Here is a 20,402-nt window from a genome sequence, read left to right on the forward strand (position 1 = left end):
TCAATCCATCACAAGCACCTTCAGAAAATAAAATGTATTTATATTCATCTGTATTTTAATTGACGTTTCACACTGAAGTTTTAGTTGAATTTGCATTGCTGTTGAACTCACCAGCATGTGTGTTAGGGTAATTACAATTTACATATCTTAAATATTTCAATATTTGGTGCTCCATGGCAGGACTGCCACTCCAGTAATTAGTTAGCATCGTTTTAGACAGATTTTATTGTAGCTAAATACAAAGTTCGTAAGTGGAGAGTGAGTTGGGTGTTCAAGGTGCGTCAGATTCTAGGACTGGTGTCGCAAAAGAACTATGACTTTTCCCTTCAATATGTAACGATTAACCAGTACACATACTAAGAGATCCTGTTGCATTTGGTTTATTCAGTGCACCAGAAAAGGTGAGAGTTCTGGTAGGACAAATCATGGCTTCTTCACCATGCACCTGCTCACAGTGCCCTGAGCATCTGACAGTTCCTGGTTGAGAAGAACATTCACTTGCTTCGGTGACCTCCATAATTACACGACCGAGAAACAAGTGATTTTTGGCCTTTCTTTGCTGACAAAGGCTTAAGAGGGTCCTCACACCTTCCTGGAGTCCATGAAGATGTGTCAGAAAAGACTGTGAAAATATGTTATGCTCCAGGGGGATTGCTTTGCAGGGGAAAATGTGTAGTTTGGATTTTGGATATGAAATAAATCTTTTGTCACATCAGTCTTGGAACCTTTATGACACAATTCATACATCCAACACAGTCCCAAAGGGAATTTCGTTGGACATAGAAGAGGACAGGACCTTTATGGAACTTATTTAGTGTTGTGGATGTCTCTTAACTCGGTCACTCCACTTGGACGATTATACTCGTCAATGACATTTTCTTTTTTGACAGGGAGGGGTGCGTGAGAGTGACGCTGCTCAACTGTCATTTTCAAGGTTGCAGACAATGGTAATGAGGCACAACCACCAATAGATAGAAGCGATGCACCATTTTCAAGTTAAGATCACTCCCAGTTTGCTCAGTCCCTCTTACACATTTCAATGTCTGAGAAGGAGGAAATGGCTGCTGTCACGGTCAGACTAGTTGAAACATTTCACACGCCACCAGATCAATTACATGTATAGATTTTGCAGGTTATGTGTTGTGGTACTCTGCAGAAGTGTGGCACAAAATGTGACAAAGTAAAAATGATGTCTTTGAAGTATGGTAAGGATCATGGACGCCATATATAGAGCTACTGAATAATACCAGGACATTATTGTGACATCCAATGGGTCAGTGCCGCTCACAGCACATTTGTTAGGGTAAATACATTTCTAAATGTTGTTTAAGCTGGTTTCTAGATCGTAGAATGAAACCACTGCTCTGATATTATAGGTCACAAAAGGTAAAAAAATTGAGCATCAAATTCACATTCCGTCTGCTTTGTTTATTTTCACAAAAATACTGAATTCTGACAGTTTCCTTTGGTTAAACATGTCAGTTGATTACTAAAAAACAAAAAAAGGTAGAATAAAAGTTTTTTCATGGTGAAAGAAGAGCCTTTGTGCATTTGTTTGATGTGGTGTCTATATAATCATGAGAGACTCAAAATGCTCTGAAATGTCTGTCAATATGGGGTTTGCTGTTCTGAAAACGCCTGTCAGTGATTGAGTAACTTTCTTGCTGGCAGAGATGTCACAGCAGTTGAGGGTAAACCCTGTCTCTCGCCGAGAGTCAGCTGGGATAGGCTCCAGCACGTCCGCAAAACCTAGCGAGGATAAGTGGTACGGTAGATGAATGAATGAATGAAATACACAAAATATACATAGTAATCTGAAAAGTATCCTTCAGAGCTCCAGTTTACTGGATGTACCAGTAAATTGGCACAATCCCTGGTTAGTGGTTGACATCCTTCCAATGCCTGAAATTTGCACAGTGAAGAAAATTTGTATTTGAATGCCCTGCTATATTGCAAGTTATCCCACTTGGAAATTTTCATCGTTGGTGCATGTCCACTGTGAGAGAGATAATCTAAAAAGAAAAATCCAGAAATCACAATGTATTATTTTTTTAACGATTTATTTGTGCGATACAGCTGCAAATAAGTATTTGAACACATGAGAAAACCAATGTTGATATTTGGCACAGTAGCCTTTGTTTGTAATTACAGAGGTTAAACATTTCCTGTAGTTGTTCACCAGGTTTCCACATACTGCAGCAGGGATTTTGACCCACTCTTCCACACAGATCTTCTCTAGAGCAGACAGGTTTCTGGGCTGTCGCTGAGAAACACAGAGTTTCAGCTCCCTCCAAAGATTTTCTATTGGGTTTAGGTCTGGAGACTGGCTAGGCGATGCCAGAACCTTGGTATGCTTCTTACGGAGCCAATCCTTGGTTTTCCTGGCTGTGTGCTTCAGGTCATTGTCATGTTGAAAGACTCAGCCACGACCCATCTTCAATACTCTGACTGAGGGAAAGAGGTTGTTCCCCAAAATTTCACAATACATGGCCGCGGTCATCCTCTCCTTAATACAGTGCAGTCGTCCTCTCCATTGTGCAGAAAAACACCCCCAAAGCATGATGCTACCACCCCATTGCTTCACAATAGGGATGGTGTTCTTGGGATGGAACTCATCATTCGTCTTCCTCCAAACACGGTTAATGGAATTATGACCAAAAATTTCCATTTTGGTCTCATCTGACCACAAGCCTTTCTCCCATGACTCCTCTGTATCATCCAAATGGTCATTGGCAAAATTAAGACGGGCCTTGACGTGCTGGTTTGAACAAGGGAACCTTCCGTGCCATGCATGATTTCAAACCATGACGTCTTAGTGTATTACAAACAGTCACCTTGGAAACAGTGGTCCCAGCTCTTTTCAGGTCATTGACCAAATCATGTCGTGTCGTCCTGGGCTTTTTTTCCTCACCTTTCTAAAAATCATTGAGACCCCACGAGGTGATATCTTGCATGGGCCGCCACTCCAATTAAGATTGACTGTCATGTTTAGCTTCTTCCATTTTCTAATGATTGCTCCAACAGTGGACCTTTTTTCACCAAGCTACTTGGCAATTTCTCCGTAGCCCTTTCTAGCCGTGTAGAGTCGTACAATTTTGTCTCTGGTGTCTTTTGTCTTGGCCATGTTACAAGTTTGAGTCTTACTAATTGTATGGGGTGGACAGGTGTCTTTGTGCAGTTAACAACCTCACACAGGTGCATCTGATTCTGGATAAGACATGGAGTGGAGGTGGACTTTTAAAGGCCTTTGAGGGTCAGAATTGTAGCTGATGGACAGCTGTACAAATACTTTTTGCAGCTGTATCACACAAATAAATCGTTATACATTGTGATTTCTGGATTTTTCTCTTTAGATTATGTCTCTCAGTTTCAGACCCCTCAATGATTTCTAAGTGGCAGAACTTGCAGTATAGCAGCGTGTTGAAATACTTATTTTCTTCACTGTATTGGGGGCGGGGTAGGGAGGATGTGAAAACGAGGCTTTCAAATGCTGCCTCAATCAACACTGTTCCAGTAATAGGGTTAGAGGCCCATGAGAGTTCCCTGCAAACTCCCTTTGTGACTGCGTATTCTGCTCCTCCTCAGCTGAGGCCCCTCTGAGCTGTGGAAGATATTCCTCCTCACGTCAGCTCTGAGCTGCTGTTTTCAAAACAACATTTTGCCAGGACGCCAAGTGTTTATCCTGGAAACAAGGGATGAATGCAAACAGTTTAAATTGAAAATGAACTCTTCAGTTGACTTCGTTCAGTTAACACATTGTTTGATACTTTACTTCATAATGCTTACATGTGTTGTTTTAGCTGCTATAGTGCAAACAAATGGAATAAGTTGCCACTAAAAGTAAAGTTAGCCCCAAGTGTCACTGTTTTTAAATCCAGGTTAAAAACTATTTTTCCCACCCTTGCTTATGATTGAGCATTTTAGAACATTGCCACTATTACATTATCTTTCCTGAAATGTACGTTTTTATTTTTCAAGGGGTCTTTTGTTTTTTTCCTTTATTTTCTAATACCTGTAATCATGTAAAGCACACTGCAGTAGTTACCTTCTGTATGAAATGCACAATATAAATATGTTTGCCTTGCTTTGCTTTATTATGCATTCTCTGTATATTAATTTGTCAAACCAACCCTGTCCTGGTAGTTTACACTCCCTCCATAAGGCTTATCTCACTCTCAGGTCGGCTCGGCGGTTCTTGTGCGTTGTCCCTCCTGCCACTCTCAACATTGCAGACAGCAGGGGTTAAAGACAGCAGATGTTTGGCTGCACGGATGTGTGTATGCCTGTTAGACAATGAGTGGAAGCTCCCCACACCATAAACAGCGGGAAGACGATTGAAGGTATCACATGTCAGCAGAGTGCTGTTAGCACCACCACCCATTGTCCTTACGCAGGAGGTCATTTTCCACCTCAATTTGTGTACACGTGGGCGTGTGGTTTGAGGCTCTGTGCTTTTTACTGCATTTTTTGTGAAGAAATAGTCTGACACTCATCCAAGGAGTGTAGAATATGCGCAGAAGGTCACAAGAGTGTCGACATATTGAAGTATCCCTGTTACAAGGATATACAGTATGCTCACTGGTTACAATTTTAGGTATAGAACCTGCCAATCTTGGAAGATGCAATGCAAGAGCTATGTCTTGAGAAAGAATTTAATGGTCAATTTAGAATGAGACGCTATCAGACATGGTATTGATTTCAATTTAACGTAATTTCCTTAGTACAGAACACTCGGGTATTATACAAACACCATATCAATATCCTAAATCAGGAACTCCCCTTTACCAATGTCTAATATGCACCATGGATTTGTTTCCGTCCATGCTCAAAACATGAAGCATTATTCATATTTCATTAGGTTTTTCAAAGTAATGTTCTGCTCTGTGTGCATGTGTAGATGTTCACGTAGTTACCTCACCATGCATTTCTACTTGAGTTCTGATACTAGCAAAGATGGCAATTGACTTAAATCAATCCTCAATTATGCCTACAACATATGATTTAATAATAGTACGATTGAAAATAGCATAGTCTTACCAGCCGGTCAGCCTTGTCCTGTGGTGACGATGCAGGTACAAATGAGTCAGCATCTAGCGATAGCTTACTAGGGAAAGAGTGGCCTTATCACTCACTTCAGTGCTTGTTTCCTGCACTTGTGCTCCCCTCAAAGTCCAGAGCGGAGAATGAATAATTACATTACTTGAGAATTCCTGTAAGTAAGAAGCCTGCAATCTTGGGGCTGAAGGATTACAGGCCTGTCGCCTTGACATCCGTGGTTATGAAGCCCTATGAATGCCTTGTGCTTGGACCGCCTCAAGAGCATGATAAGTCCTCGGCTGGACCCACTGCAATTTGCAAGCAGGTCTGCTGATGACGAAGTCAACATGGGTCTGCATGTCATTCTTGAACACTTCAACAACATGGGAAACTATGTTAGGATCCTGTTAATTGGTCAGTGTTCAACACGCTCCTCCCCAAACTCCTCTCCGCCAAGCTACTCCAGCTAGGCGTCTTGCCTGCTAGCTGTCAGTGGATTTACAACTTCCTGACGGGCAGGACAAAGCAGGTGAGGCTGGGGGACACCACCTCACACGCGCATCATCAGCACCGAGGCACCCCAAGGTTGTGTTCTCTCCCCACCGCTATTTTCTCTCTACACAAACAACTGCACCTCAATGCACCTGGCTGTCAAACTTTTGAAGTTCACAGATGACACCACAGGCACTGGGTAGCGTGGCAATTCTACGTAATGACTTTGGGTGGCATCCTTCACCACAGATGCCCCTCATGCTGTCCAACTGTCTTGTGTCAACCGTTGAGACCTTCAAGTTTCTGGGAATTACATTCTCATAGGACCTGAAGTGGGAGAAGAAAAATCAACTCCATCTTCAAAAAAGCCGAGCAAACGATGTACTTCCTGCAGCTTTTGAGGAAGCTGGCATTCCTCGAGAGCTGCTGAGAAAGTTCAACACAGTGGTCATCGAATCAGTACTGTCTTACCTCCATCACAGTCTGGTTTGGGCCTTCCACGAAAAAGTACAAACCCTGACTGCAACAGACAATCAAAACTGCTGGATTTTTACACCCAACCCAATCTTGCACGCCACCTGAAATAGGACAAGAGCAGCCGGGATCCCATTGGACCCGCCAACTAGCTCTTCCAGCTCCTTCCCTCGGGTAGACCCTATCGAACAATGCAAAGCAGAGGCAGGCATTCCAACAGCTTCTTCCCTTTTGCAATTAAATTCTTGAACAACTAACGTTCGAGTCAACTGCAACATGCTTCCAATTTGTTATAATGTAGACTATCGAATGATGAGTCACTTTAAACTGCATACACTCCTTGAAGTCTTGACACCCTTTGCACAATGATCCTTCCACTGGACTTGTACTCTATTGGCCACTCTAACTGCTAGAAGACTTCATCCTTTGCACAACTGTGAGTTAAAAATAAAAAAGGATTCCTGTCAACAAATTCCTTATGTGTTGTTTAGATACTTGGCCAATAAAACTAATTCTGATCATTTAATTTGGTTAAAAATATGTATATTCAGAAATATCTATAAGTTAGCAATGTGGCCGTCATCCATAAATGCAATTTCACTAATAATAGGTATAGCAATTCCTTTTGGTGTCTTGGTTTTCAGCCTTATGTTGCAGTTTTTGGTTTCATCCAAGAATTTTCATTTCGGTGCAACTAGTATGTTATAAACCCACACAGCATACTAAGCCCCAGGTCAATTCAAAGATGCAAAAGGCATCATGTCTACAGTTTAACATAAACTCCCAATTTTACTCTTGTTGCCTCTGACACAAATTTTGACTTGTGTGTGAGCATTTTTTTTTTTATTGATCTCATAAATATATGGAGAGTCCTCACGAAGAATGTTCATGGCTTTTCATACCACTCAAAGTTGATCTGTGCATTGTAAACGATTAAATAGCCAGATGGTCTTTACTCTCAAGCCAAATACATTTGCTTCTACAATAAATGTCACTTGTGCTGTTAACAGCGGAAAAGTACAGGGGAAAAATGATCCTTAGTCCCCATCAGCCTAAATGACATTGCATTGAGAAGAATTTAAAGATTGACGAGCTTTTTTTTAGTGTAAAGAGGATGATGGTAAGTGCAATATAATCAGTGGCGGGTGGTGGATTTGGTTCCAGGGCCTTCAGTGAGGATCTATCAATCATTAATTCACTTTTTCACCCCCCACCCCCCATTATCGCATCACAATTATCGAAACCATGAATACTGTATTGCTAAGATGCAACATAATGGTACACAACTGTGGTCCATACATCCTCTGGAGCAGTTCTGAATCAATATTTATCCAATAAAATGATTAAAATATGAGAGAAAAAAAATCGCATTATGACATCATTCTCAGTAGATGCATATTATTAAATCTATTGTGTACCGATTGCTAGAAACGTATTTTGCGAATGGTAATATACTGAATATATATGTAAAGACAAAATACACCAATAAAATTAGATAACTGAAGTGTTTACAAACACAAGATGAATTTACGAGGAACACCCACAATATACTTGTAAAATGTGTGCATAAACACATATTTCACTACATGTGTTATACTGGGGTACCAGTCCCTTTTTATCATAAATGCACAAAAGCATTTTTAAAACATCAGATGTTTATGCATCACAATCTTTCCGCTGAACAGCGATAAAAACATGGCTTTCAAAAAATTATTTTTAAAAATGTTGTTTTGGACTTGTTGTTGATGTTGTCTGATGGAGACTAAGGAGTATTTTTTTCCCCCTGTTAACAGAACAAGTGACACATTTATTGTAGAGGCAAGTGTATTTGGATTGAGAATAAAGACCATCTGGCTATTTAATATTTTACAATGCACAGCTCAACTTTGTCTGATTAATCCAGGATGGGTCCGCCATCCACTTTTCCCACCCATTTCCTGATTGTGCTGCAAAAAACATACAGTGGTGCTTTGAGGTCTTTGTGAACATATTTATGAGTTTTTCGACATGCGAACATTGTTTGGCTGATAATTTGTTTTGGTGTGTGTGCACAAATTTTAGATACAATCATATTGGCGGTGAAACTCAATGAACTCTCTTCCAAACAAGCGGCAGTTTTCCAGATCATGAGCAGTCCTTCGACAAAACAGTTTTGAAACTCTTTCTCCGCTTTTCCCCTCCCAGTTGAAGTCTATTGTTAACAAACTAAAAATAAACAACCACATAGCTTCAGCTTTTGCCAACAAACCAGTTTATTTTAATTCTAGCAAACAATGCAAAACCCCATGTATGGGCTAAAAAATAAATAGCATGGTGTAGTGATGCCACAACTTTTTATGAACTGCCAGTTAAGATAGCGCCTGACATGTATTTATAGTCTACATACTGAATAAACTATAGTATACATTAGTGCACTCCATTCCTGGAAGCCACTATATGTGTCACTTTGGATGCTCCTGATTTATTCCATGGTGGCCAGCTGTTAGCACATCTGCCACATAGTTCTGAGGTCACGGGTTCAAATCCAGCATCTCCTGTGTAGAGTTTGTGCCAGTGTGGATTTTATCTGGGTACTCTGATTTTCTCCAACATTCCAAAAACATGCAAGCAGGAGGAGACAGTGTTTTTGAGCTGGACGGTGTGTGGTCTGATGATCAGGAAGTCCAGGACCCAGTTCCCCAGTTATGGACCCAGCCCTGGAATGTGCAGATTTTGCATTGGAGTCTATGGGATGATGGTGACAAAGGAGATGGGTAGGCGAGGGCTGTGTGGACCACTGATAAGACAGCATCATCACTTTTATGTAGACCTCCTACAGTTGTCAATGCAAGTGCTTTAGATATTGTTCTACCAGCTTTTTAAAGATACATCCTTTTGGGAGGGGTGACATATACAGTGAAGAAAATAAGTATTTGAACACCCTGCTATATTGCAAGTTCTCCCACTTAGAAATCATGGAGGGGTCTGAAATTTTCATCGTAGGTGCATGTCCACTGTGAGAGAGATAATCTAAAAAGAAAAATCCAGAAATCACAATGTATGATTTTTTTTTTTTTTTTTTTAATGACTTATTTGTGTGATACAGCTGCAAATAAGTATTTGAACACCTGAGAAAACCAATGTTAATATTTGGTACAGTAGCCTTTGTTTACAATTACAAAGGGCAGACATTTCCTGTAGTTGTTCAGCAGGTTTGCACAAACTGCAGGAGGGATTTTCGCCCACTCCTCCACACAGATCTTCTCTGGATCAGACAGGTTTCTGGGCTGTCGCTGAGAAACATGGAGTTTAAGCTTCCTCCAAAAAGTTTTCTATTGGGTTTAGGTCTGGAGACTGGCTAGGCCACGCCAGAACCTTGATATGCTTCTTATGGAGCCACTCCTTGGTTTTCCTGGCTCTGTGCTTCGGGTCATTGTCATGTTGAAAGACCCAGCCAGGACCCATCTTCAATGCTCTGAGTGAGGGAAAGATGTTGTTCCCCAAAATCTCACAATACATGGCCGCGGTCATCCTCTCCTTAATAGAGTGCAGTTGTCCTGTCGCATTTGTCGAAAAACACCCCAAAGCATGATGCTAAAACCCCCATGCTTCACAGTAGGGATGGTGTTCTTGGGATGGAACTCATCATTTGTCTTCCTCCAAACACAGTTCGTGGAATTATGACCAAAAAGTTCCATTTTGGTCTCATCTGACCACAAAACTTTCTCCCATGACTCCTCTGTATCATCCAACTGGTCATTGGCAAACTTAAGACGGCCCTTGACATGTGCTGGTTTAAGCAGGGGAACCTTCCGTGCCATGCATGATTTCAAACCACGGCTTCTTTATGTATTACCAATAGTCACCTTGGAAACAGTGGTTCCAGCTCTTTTCAGGTCATCGTGTAGTCCGGGGCTTTTACCTCACCTTTCTAAGAATCATTGAGACCCCACGAGGTGATATCTTGCATGGGGCTCCACTCCGATTGAGATTGACCGTCATGTTTAGCTTCTTCCATTTGATAATGATTGCTCCAACAGTGGACCTTTTTTCACCAAGCTGTATGTCAATTTCTCCGTAGCCCTTTCCAGCCGTGTGGAGTTGTACAATTTTTGTCTCTGGTGTCTTTGGACAGCCCTTTGGTCTTGGCCATGTTACAAGTTTGAGTCTTACTGATTGTATGGGATGGACAGGTGTCTTGATGCAGCTAACGACCTCACACAGGTGCATCTGATTCAGGATAATACATGGAATGGAGGTGGACTTTTAAAGGCGGACTAGTCTAACTAGTCTTTGAGGGTCAGAATTCTAGCTGATAGATAGGTGTTCAAATACTTTTTTGCAGGTGTATCACACAAATAAATCCTTAAAAAATCATCCATTGTGATTTCTGGATTTTTCTTTTTAAATTATCTCTCTTACTGTGGACATGCACATACGATGAAAGTTTCAGACCCCTCCATGATTTCTTAGTGGGAGAACTTGCAGTATAGCAGGGTGTTCAAATACTCATTTTTCTTCACTATATTTTAGCAAATCTGCAGTTGTTTGTCAAGAAGAAATTTGCTTTGCTTACTTAAATGATTTGAATAAGTTTTATGGACCATGCAGGAGCCCATTGGTACACTCAAACTGATTGAGCCTCCCTTCCAAATTTTTATAACGAACAATGTGAACTAGCATTATACTACATTATCTATTTAAATGTATTTAAAGTGTGTATATTTTCCAAATGAATATAAGATAAGTAGGGGGTTAATAGGTTCAGTGTAACTATGTAAAATGAGTCAATATTCTTTGAGTTTTTATTTCACAACATCACTTGTATCATGTATTAGCAAAGTGTTTCGAACTGTAGCTTTCACAGTACCTGAAGGCCATGTAGTGTATTGACAACGTTGATGACGTGACTGGAGGGAGGGCAGGCTTGCCTGGGCTCCCTTTTAGCAGCTTTCAGATCGATGTCCATCTCCCTCTCCGTACATGTAGACCTGCGTGCCTGTGTCCAGCACTCGCTCAGTAATGTGTGCAGACGAGATAAAAGAGGAGATGTTTAGAGGAGGCAATGTGGCGCACAGCATACATGAGGTACATCTTGTGTTTGCTGGAAAGTGAGAGAGTGGAAGAGCAGGCTTCTTTGTTTAGGGATTTTACATATCCATTAGGTGGTTATATTCTTGTTTTTTGTTGTTGTTGTTGTTGCATGTGTCACGTGTCTCCTCCATTGGCAACAGTATCTTTTTCCTCTCTCTGTTGTTCCAACTATTGGCAGATACCCTCTTTTCACAGCAGTTCCTGTCCCTGTGGTAACAGACTGGAGCTGCTAATTGATGCTGTGGTTCAGGGAGAAAATGATGACAAATAACTGGTGGCTTGGTCTTGGTGGTTCCACCCCTCAAAAACAGAAAATAGTGGTGATTGGCTAGTTAGCTAATAATACCACTGGTTTGCCAAAACACCAGTCCTACATTAAACTAAAGGACTTGCTGTGGGTCTCTTTAGAAAGCACATTTATGCAGTGCTTCTGTGTGAGATATTGTTCTTGATTGATACTGAATTAGGCATTTATAACATATTATAATAATATAAGCTTCAGCAAAAAAATGTCCATAAACCACTATTTTGAAACATACGAAAGAGTGTGAATGAAAATTTGCCAGTCAGTAGTTTAAAATTTAGGTGTTAATTATTAATGTCAAATTTTAATATTGGGTAGTGGCGTAAATGTACCACAATAATTAGGTTGCAGTTGTAATATGGTAACAGTGTACCGAATATAGTAATTGTTTATTCTCATGTGCTTTAATATATATGCTCCCTAACATAATTCTATCAGCTGATACCGTTGTCTAAATTTCCTTGGGCCTGAGATTTGTTATATCATTATCTACGATTTGAGAATTGTTAGAATAGTTGTCTGTTGGTTCAACAACAGAACACTTACCAACAGTTGGTAAAGCATCCTCACTTAGCTCTTGATTTATTGAGATTCAAAATAATGTGGATTAAGTTGCCCGTTTGCTTTCACAGACTGAAAATGCTTTTGAGAACAGTTGTAAAAGTGGTGGTGATGTCATATTTAGAAGAGGTTTTGCCACTCTAGGTAGCAGCGATGGTTTTCACCACAGAACATTTGGGAAAGTATAAGTGCAAAATTAAGTCTGAACCTATGCTACCTGCACCAAAGTCAGGCAAGTGTACCGCTGCACCACCAGTGACGAGCTAAACATTAAAAAGAAAAAAAAAATCTACTCTCAGCTGGGTTAGGTAGAATTTCAAAAGTCTTACCTTCATAACAACAGTGCCTGGTTTATGAAGGCATGTTCCCACTGATGATTGTTGTTTGTTGTTCAGAACTGGCGTTAGGAGTATGCCCCGGTCATTGTTTCCCCTGGAAAGAGAAGAGAAAGATGATCAAAAAGGGTTTTAAGGACAACAAGCCGCAATGTTTTGTTGCACATTATCCGTGTTTTCGTGGACTTTTAAAAAAAAAAAAAATTCTGATTGAAATCATTCTGATTGAAGAGCTGAGGTCAGCTGTTTATATTTGACGTCATCTATTCTGATCTGGTGTTTAGATGAGCCACTCCATGTATTCAGAACAGCCGTTTCCCAAGCCATATGCTCAGATTTGTGTATGTAAACATCACATGCTGCGAGACTACTTTTATTAAAGCAACAGTTTAAGAAAAACAAGTTACGAGGACTTAAAAAAGATATTGTGAAGATAGGCCTCCTAGCACATATTTTAGATCGGTTCAGGTCTATGTCTTGTTTACTACTGTGAACTTTCCAGTCCTACGGCCTTGAATTTCTTTCCATGCACCCTAAGCTTGCTGAACTAGAACCCCCACTCCCCCCAAAAAAAGAAAAAAAGAGTTAAAAGCATTGAGTCACACATACGAAACGTGCTAAGACATTGTTAGACTCTGTCACACCCCTATAAGGATGTAGACCAAGACAGGATAAAAGGAGGGAATAAACTAGCGGCTATAGAAAAACTTCAGCGCTGTGATATCAACTCTTGTGGTATTAAACATCCTGAACTGAAAAAATACCGTCTTTTAGTTGTCGATGTTTGTACAGCAGAAATGAAAGAAAAAGATCCTGCGAACGTTGAGACAGAGCTTCACACTCTGTCGGAGACCAGCTGTATCTGAAAGCCACTTTTTATTTTTTTCAAGTGTGTAAAACACACTGCACATTTCTGTCAATACAGAGCATACATAGACAGAAAACACACTGACTGTTCCAATTTGAACTGTTTACATATCTTGACCGCTTTGGGCAAAGAATAATCTACCCCAGATGAAACCAAATAAAATTACTTCGGTTTCAGCCTGTTTCTTCCAACTGAGGTGTTTATATTGCGCATTTTCATTGGGTTTGGGCTTCTAACGTGATTCTACGTCGTAGTTGGAACACAAGGCTCCATGTAAACCTGCCAATTGAAAGCAAAGTAATTGACTTAAAACAAAGGCAGAAATACTATATCAGTCAAATGCATCAACATGACTGTCATCACCCGTGATTCATTTGCACCATGTTTTCTAACTGAATAAAATCTTACACGTGTCACGTCTATGGCTGCTACTATGGTACATCACACAACACTACTCGCTACTAAATTAGTTTCTTGTATTTGTTAATAATGAATGCATAAAATGTTTTAGAAGTTCCGTTTCAGCCCAACGTGTTTAAATTTAAATCTGAATTTAATTCTCTTCTACAATTATGTGGCCAAGTTGCTCCAGTGTGTTTTAAATGAGGACATTTCGGTGACCAATGTTGCTTGGGCTGAGTTGAGAGCTTTTGGGACTGCTATCTTTCCAAATTTGAATGTGGGCCTTGGACAAGGTGAAGAGAATTCTGAACAATGTGAGTCAGTGTGACCACAAAACCGTCAGCCTTCGGCTTGAAAGAAATGGAAAAATAAGGAAATGCATTCTAACATCTGACTATATTTGGAAATCATTTTACCCTTTACACTTGGCATTTAACAGCCTTTTGATATCCACTGTACATATGGCCAATTTAAACAGGAAACTGACAAGACAGACAATAGTTGTTTGTTAGTTATGTGCTTATGTAACACCGTGAGGAAGCTTAGCAGTTTGTAGTTGTCAATATTCTACAACATAAGCACACTAGAATTAGTCATCTCTTTTGAGCCCTCAACTATGGGGAATAGCCTGAAATGACAGCTTCACTCTCGCCTCAGCAGACAGCTTCATTAGAGCTTGCCAAGCCTCTGAACCATCTCCCACTATGGGACCACCCAGTCCTACCAGTCAAGCTCCCAAACTTCACTTTCATCTCCTACCGCTGAAGTGAATACAAAACGGTTAGATGATCCTTCATGTTTTTTTTTTTGATGTGAGGGATTTGTTTTGTGTGTCTGTCTTGTCTACTAAATGGCCTCAGTTCAACACAAACACAATTAAACAATCAATTCATTCTGCCACCTGATGTGCCATCCTATCTCACAATCGTCCATGCTAGTCTTCATTGTTTCGTATGGTGTCAGTTTCTTTGAGCAAAGTGAAAACGATTTAGTTTCATTGACCCAATGGAACAGCATCCCAAGTGAAGCAGTATGTGTTTGTATGTGTACTATTGCCCCAAAGTGGTCAAGGATCACACACCAGACTGAGCAAGACGATGACCATTAAATTGAAGAAAAGAATGTAGTCATAACTGTTCAATTCTTTTCATTCTATTTAATTATATAATTAAAGTTTTTTTTATATATATAAAGTGCTACATAATAATGCTTTCCTGATTCAAAAACATTACATTTTTGTTAGATTTTTTTTTAGAATGTTGGGACAGATTAATGGCATTTTACTCTATTTTAATAGAGAAACACATTTTGAGTTATGATCGTGGTCACAGAATTAATAAAACTCACGGTACCACTGGACTGTAAAACAAGATTAGGACATGTTCATTGCTCGAAATGATCTTTATTTTATTGTGCAATTGTGTGACCCGGTTGCTTCTCCCCAAACACTTATTTTCTCCATGGTGCCTCTAATGTGATATCATTTATTCGTAATAGTAGCTGAATGAACATGTCTCCTTGAGCCGTCGCCTTAATGTGGTGGAGGAGTTTGTGTGTCCCATGATCCTAGGAACTAATTTGTCTAGGGCTTTATTCCCCTGGCAGGGGTAGTACCCTTGGCAAAAAGTGCCCCTCTGGGGGCTTCATAATTCTGCTGGGAGACTTTCTTACTCACGTGGGCAGTGAAGGAGGGTGATTGGGAGGAACGTTCCCCCCATCATGGATTGAGAGGAGGTGGACCCAAGAGCAGGCGGAGGCAGATTTAATATGATGAACAGTTTATTTATGAAAGGTTATGGAGGTGGTCCTGGATGGACAGCTGTGAGGCAGTGAACAGAACAGACAGCTGTCTTGGTGGGACGAATGACGTGGGTTAGGAACATTGGAGCAAGCTAGGAGAGGCTCCAATACTTTTTCGAGGATCTCTGGGAACAAACAGGCTTATATGCTTATATACAATGGCGGTAATGAGTCTGATTAATGAGAGAGAGAGAGAGAGAGAGAGAGAGAGAGAGAGAGAGAGAGAGAGAGTCACAGTTCGATGATTGACTTTGTGGTTGTGCCTTTGCACTTGGGGCCACATCTTGGTGAAGAAAAGGGGCGAGCTGTCAAATGATCACCACCCGGTAGTATGGTGGGGGAAGATGCCCATATGACCTGGCAGGCCCTAACATATTGTGAGGGTCTGGTTGAATCCGTGCAGCATAACTTCACCCACATCCCGGGAGAGGCGGGGACATTTATTCCAAGTGGACGATGTTATGTTGGAGTTCCTAAAGGCTCTGTATTTTGTGGGGCTGTCCTGGTTGACACTACCTGCAACATCGCATGGACATCGGGAACAATGCCCCTGAATTGGAAAACTGGGGTGGTGTTAATCCCGATTTAAAAAAAGGGGGCCGGTGGGTGTTTTCCAACTACTCCTCGGCCTCCCTGATGAGGTCTATTCAGAGGTGCTGGAGAGGAGGGCGAGTAGCCAATGCGTCGGTGGCCTCAGTATTGCATGTCTGCTTTTTGCTGATAATGTGATTCTGTGAGCAGCATCAAGTTGTGATCTCCAACTCTCACTGGAGCGGTTTGCAGTGTGAGAAACAGTCCAGAAGAACATCACCACCTCCAAATCTGAGACCCTGATACTCAGTTGTAAAAAGGTGGACTGCCCTTTCTAGGTCTGGGCTGAAATCCTGGCCCAAGTAGAGGAGCTCAAGTACCTTGGGGTCTTGTGCACGATTGAGGGAAGAATGTAAAGGGAGATTGGCAGGGGGGTCAGTCCAGTATCTACAGACTTTGTAATGGTCCGTTGTGGTGAAAAATGAGGTAAAATGAAATGGTAAGATCTCAGTTTATTGGTTGATCTACGTTCCTACCCTCAGCTATTGTCACGAGCTCTGAGTCATGACAAAAAAAAATAAAAATTCTGGATGCAAGCTGCTAAAATGAGGGCTCAGAGTGAAGCCGCTGCTCCCCCAGCTTGTGCATCTGAGCTTAATGCCTCCCGGATGCCACCCTGGTGAGGTCTTTCAATTATGTCCCACCGGGAGGAGATCCTGGAGACAATCTAGGGCACGGTGAAGAGATTGTGTCTCCTGGTTGGAGTGGGAATGCCTCTGGATCCCTCTAGAAGAGTTGGATGAAGTGGCTGGGGAAAGGGAAGTCTGGTCTTCACTGCTAAAGCTACTGCCCCCGCGACCCAACCTCAGATTAGCGGAAGAAAAAGGATGTATAGATGGATTGAGTAGCTTTTTCTTTTTTTCAACCCTTGTTCCCTTTTCACTCGACTTTAATTGCAGTCATTTATTGGCAACGTAACTTTTGTTTTATTCACCTACAGGTACCACACGCACCCCGCGAGACGGAGAGGTGCCAGGGGTGGATTACAACTTTCTGTCGGTGGAAGAATTTCTAGAACTTGAAGAGAGGGGCACACTGCTTGAAATTGGAACGTATGAGGGTGAGGATGACTACAATAATGATGACTGACATTCTCTGTGACTCGGCCAGGTGTTCTGATTCATCCCAGTGAGAAAAAGCATTGCAATAATCCAAATGAATGTTCCCTCCATACAGGTGGACTGTAAAATCGGACATTTCAGATTAGACTTGATTGCAAGTGCCGGCGTCACGCTACATCTGTCCCTCGCAATCTGATTAGGGCTGTGTTTTCCCATGCTCTAAATCTCATACTTGAACACAAACCTGTGTGCATGGATAAACGTACCACATGTGAGGAAATGTGTATGTGTGTATGGAGTATGTATGTCTATGTGGAAGGCCCTGTGATTCTGTTATCGTAGGACAGAGAGAGGATGTTACAACACTAATCTGCTTGGCAGCGTTCCACAACTCTGTGTTGGCACGTTTCAGCCTTTCACACACTGTCACACACCTGTCCACAGGAGTCTTGGGCCAGAAAACTGAGGAAGACTAACTTCATTCAGAACTAGCTAATATGAAAATGCATGTTTGCTGTCGTGTGTGATGTTTACTTCAAGTAGCCAAATCAATATTTTACATTTTCATTTAACTCCTTTTCATCCATTTTGTACATAAACTAAAGATTTTAATGTTCAAAAAAGAAATACTGTTGAGACTAATTTAAATTTTGATTAATTTAAACACTTTACAATGACAATATTAATGTGATTTTATGTTGTAATTTTGTAGAACTAGCTAAATTAGCAATATCATTATCTAAACTTGATGAATTTTTTTTTTCATTGTAGAGGACCTAGACCATTTCCATTCATCCATTATCTCAGCCACTTATCCTCAGCAGGGTCGGAAGAGTGCTGGAACCCATGCCACCTGTCTTCGGGCAGTACACCCTGAACTGCCAACCGCAGGGCACGTTCAAAAAAACGACCACTTGCACTCACGTTCACACCTGCGACCGATTTTGATTCTTCGATTAACCTAGTTTGCATGTTTTGGGGATTGTGAGGAACCCGCATTGCCCGGAGGAAACCCACACAGGCACGGGGAGAACAGGCAAAAACCACATAGGCGGGGCTGGGATTTGAACAGATGTTCTAACCAGTCATCCACTGTGCCGCCCCTACACCAAATCATGTATACACAATGGTGTATACTAGTATTTTGATTCCCTAGTTGAAATGCAAAGTTGAGATCTTTGAGTAGAATGTAATTGTACACCACTGCAAAAGACAATAACAATAATAAATAGTGTTAAATAAATTGGTCTGACATTGTCAGTCAAATCTGAATAATATTGTCTTTGTTAAGGCTTCTTAAATGATAGTATATGGGGAATTGTTTTGTCTTTTATATATTGTATTTGCAATAGTAAGTAGCTACTGACAAATATCATTGGGAAATGAATCCCTTTGCCTTTCACATATTATAATTTGCATAAAATTAACAGTTTTACTTCACTAGATCCAGTAGAAATGTGTGTGATACAATATGCCCAAAAACCTTTTTTTTTTCCACTGACTGAATTTATCCAGGCGGCACGGTGGATCAGCTAGTAAAGCGGTGGCACAGTTGTGAGGTCCCGGGTTCAATCGTGGACCCGCCTGTGTGGAGTTTGCATGTTCTCCCCGTGCCTGCGTGGGGTTTTCTCCGGGCACTCGTGTGTCCTCCCACATCCCAAAAACATGCAACATTAATTGGACACTCTAAATTGCCCCTAGATGTGATTGTGAGTGCGGCTGTTTGTCTCAGTGTGCCCCGTGATTGGCTGGCAACCAGTTCAGGGTGTACACCGCCTCCTGCCCGTTGACAGGTTGGATAGGCTCCAGCACTCCCCATGAACCTTGTGAGGATAAGTGAGAAGATGGATGGATGAATTTATCCAACTAATAATGTTAACTCTGTTAACTATTCCTATTCACACTCTAATGCATGCATTCTTAAAGCAGGTCTGTTGATTCTGCTGATTCCATGCAAATGATATTGTTTTTAGATTTGGTATTCAAATATATTAAAAAAAAAAAAAAACCTCCCAATGGAGCACTGAAATAACATATAACTGAGAATAAATGTTTTTAAACTACTGAGAATGAACCAATGAACGTTAGACCGTGAGTTACTGATGGTATAGTTGTACATTTGCATGATTTTGGTGCTGGCAGCGTGTGTTCAGTCCCCACTCAGTAATGGCGTGAATGTGAGTGTGAATGGTTGTCCGTGTCTTTATGTACCCGACTGACTAACCAGTTTAGGGAAACAGGGCTGGACAAAAATGCTGGTGCCTTGAGAGAAATATAAATAATAGAACAGGGGGGAGAATTGGACATATTAAACTAAGGTGTGTCCTAAAATGAGTATCACAGGTAAGTGGGAACATAATTTGAGCCATGCTCAGGGCTTTAATTGTTTGTGTAGACTAATGCTAACGTCCTACACTATAGATTCATTGTGTTTTCATCTTTTTATGGAAAGCTACCGGGTGCCCATTAAATTAGCAGCTAATTCAAGTTTCAATTTTGCACTTACTGTGGGTATGTATATACTTAATAGACATACCAAATACATTTATTTTGTCTTCATGTTTTAGTTATATTCTCAATCTGTCTGTATACATTTAGAAAGCAGAAGGATAAAAAAAAAAGTTCCCACTTTGTACGGTGTGATGAGCCAGTTGAGCCGTGTTTGATCCAGTGTTATCCCCATGTTGTCATTTACCCAATTCCAATTACTCAAGTTTCATGCTTGATAAGATGATTATCAATAATGTCTTCACAATAAATCACTTAACTGTCGGTTTCCCCTGGTAGAGATTCATAATGTTCTGCAAGCTTTTTTTTCCCTGCACTTACCGTCTATTCTTGAGTCCCAGCTTTCTATCACTTTCTCTTTCTCCCTCTCAAGCATGCTAATGTCCTCCTCGTTGCCTAGGTAACTATTATGGGACCCCCAAGCCGCCTAAGCAGCCCGTCATTGGGACAGTGATTGTCGGAGATGCAGGCTCCCAGCAGTCTACCCCGAAGCGCACTAAATCCTACAATGAAATGCAAAGCGTCCGAGTAGTGCCTGCTGACGATGACGATGACGACCGGGCCTTGGAAATGAACAACACTTTCACAGGTCAGAAAGCGTCACAGTGCATTTCCTGCCTCATTGTCACTTTTCTCTTACTATCTCTGTGGGGTCATCTTCTTTTGTTTTAGTCCTCACAATGTGCTCGTGCGTATGTGTGTATGAGTTGCGTATGTCTGAGATCAGGAACACAGTTGGAGGATGAGAATGTGTACGTTTGTGATCTTCCATGTCTGCTGGTTACATCATGTCTTTTGTCAGGCTGATTTCTTTGCGCACAACCCTCCAAACACTGCCATCTGCCTGCGAGGAGGGGACAGGTGGGGAGATTATTCAGGCATGTTTTGAAAGCCAA

The 20,402-nt window shown here is 41.1% G+C and overlaps 1 protein-coding gene across 12 annotated transcripts in view; it reads left to right on the top strand.

The window, feature by feature from the left end:
• Window positions 1-20,402, top strand: part of LOC133506988 (membrane-associated guanylate kinase, WW and PDZ domain-containing protein 1-like) — a 99,496-nt gene that overhangs the window by 36,684 nt on the left and 42,410 nt on the right. For all 12 annotated transcript variants that reach the window (XM_061831472.1, XM_061831489.1, XM_061831479.1 and 9 more), the window contains 2 exons: window positions 16,878-16,997; window positions 19,907-20,095. In XM_061831472.1, coding sequence (XP_061687456.1) covers window positions 16,878-16,997; window positions 19,907-20,095 — 309 coding nt within the window. The remainder of the gene's footprint in view (window positions 1-16,877; window positions 16,998-19,906; window positions 20,096-20,402) is intronic.

The sequence above is a fragment of the Syngnathoides biaculeatus genome, chromosome 2, assembly GCF_019802595.1.
Source record: "Syngnathoides biaculeatus isolate LvHL_M chromosome 2, ASM1980259v1, whole genome shotgun sequence".
Classification (NCBI taxonomy): domain Eukaryota; kingdom Metazoa; phylum Chordata; class Actinopteri; order Syngnathiformes; family Syngnathidae; genus Syngnathoides; species Syngnathoides biaculeatus.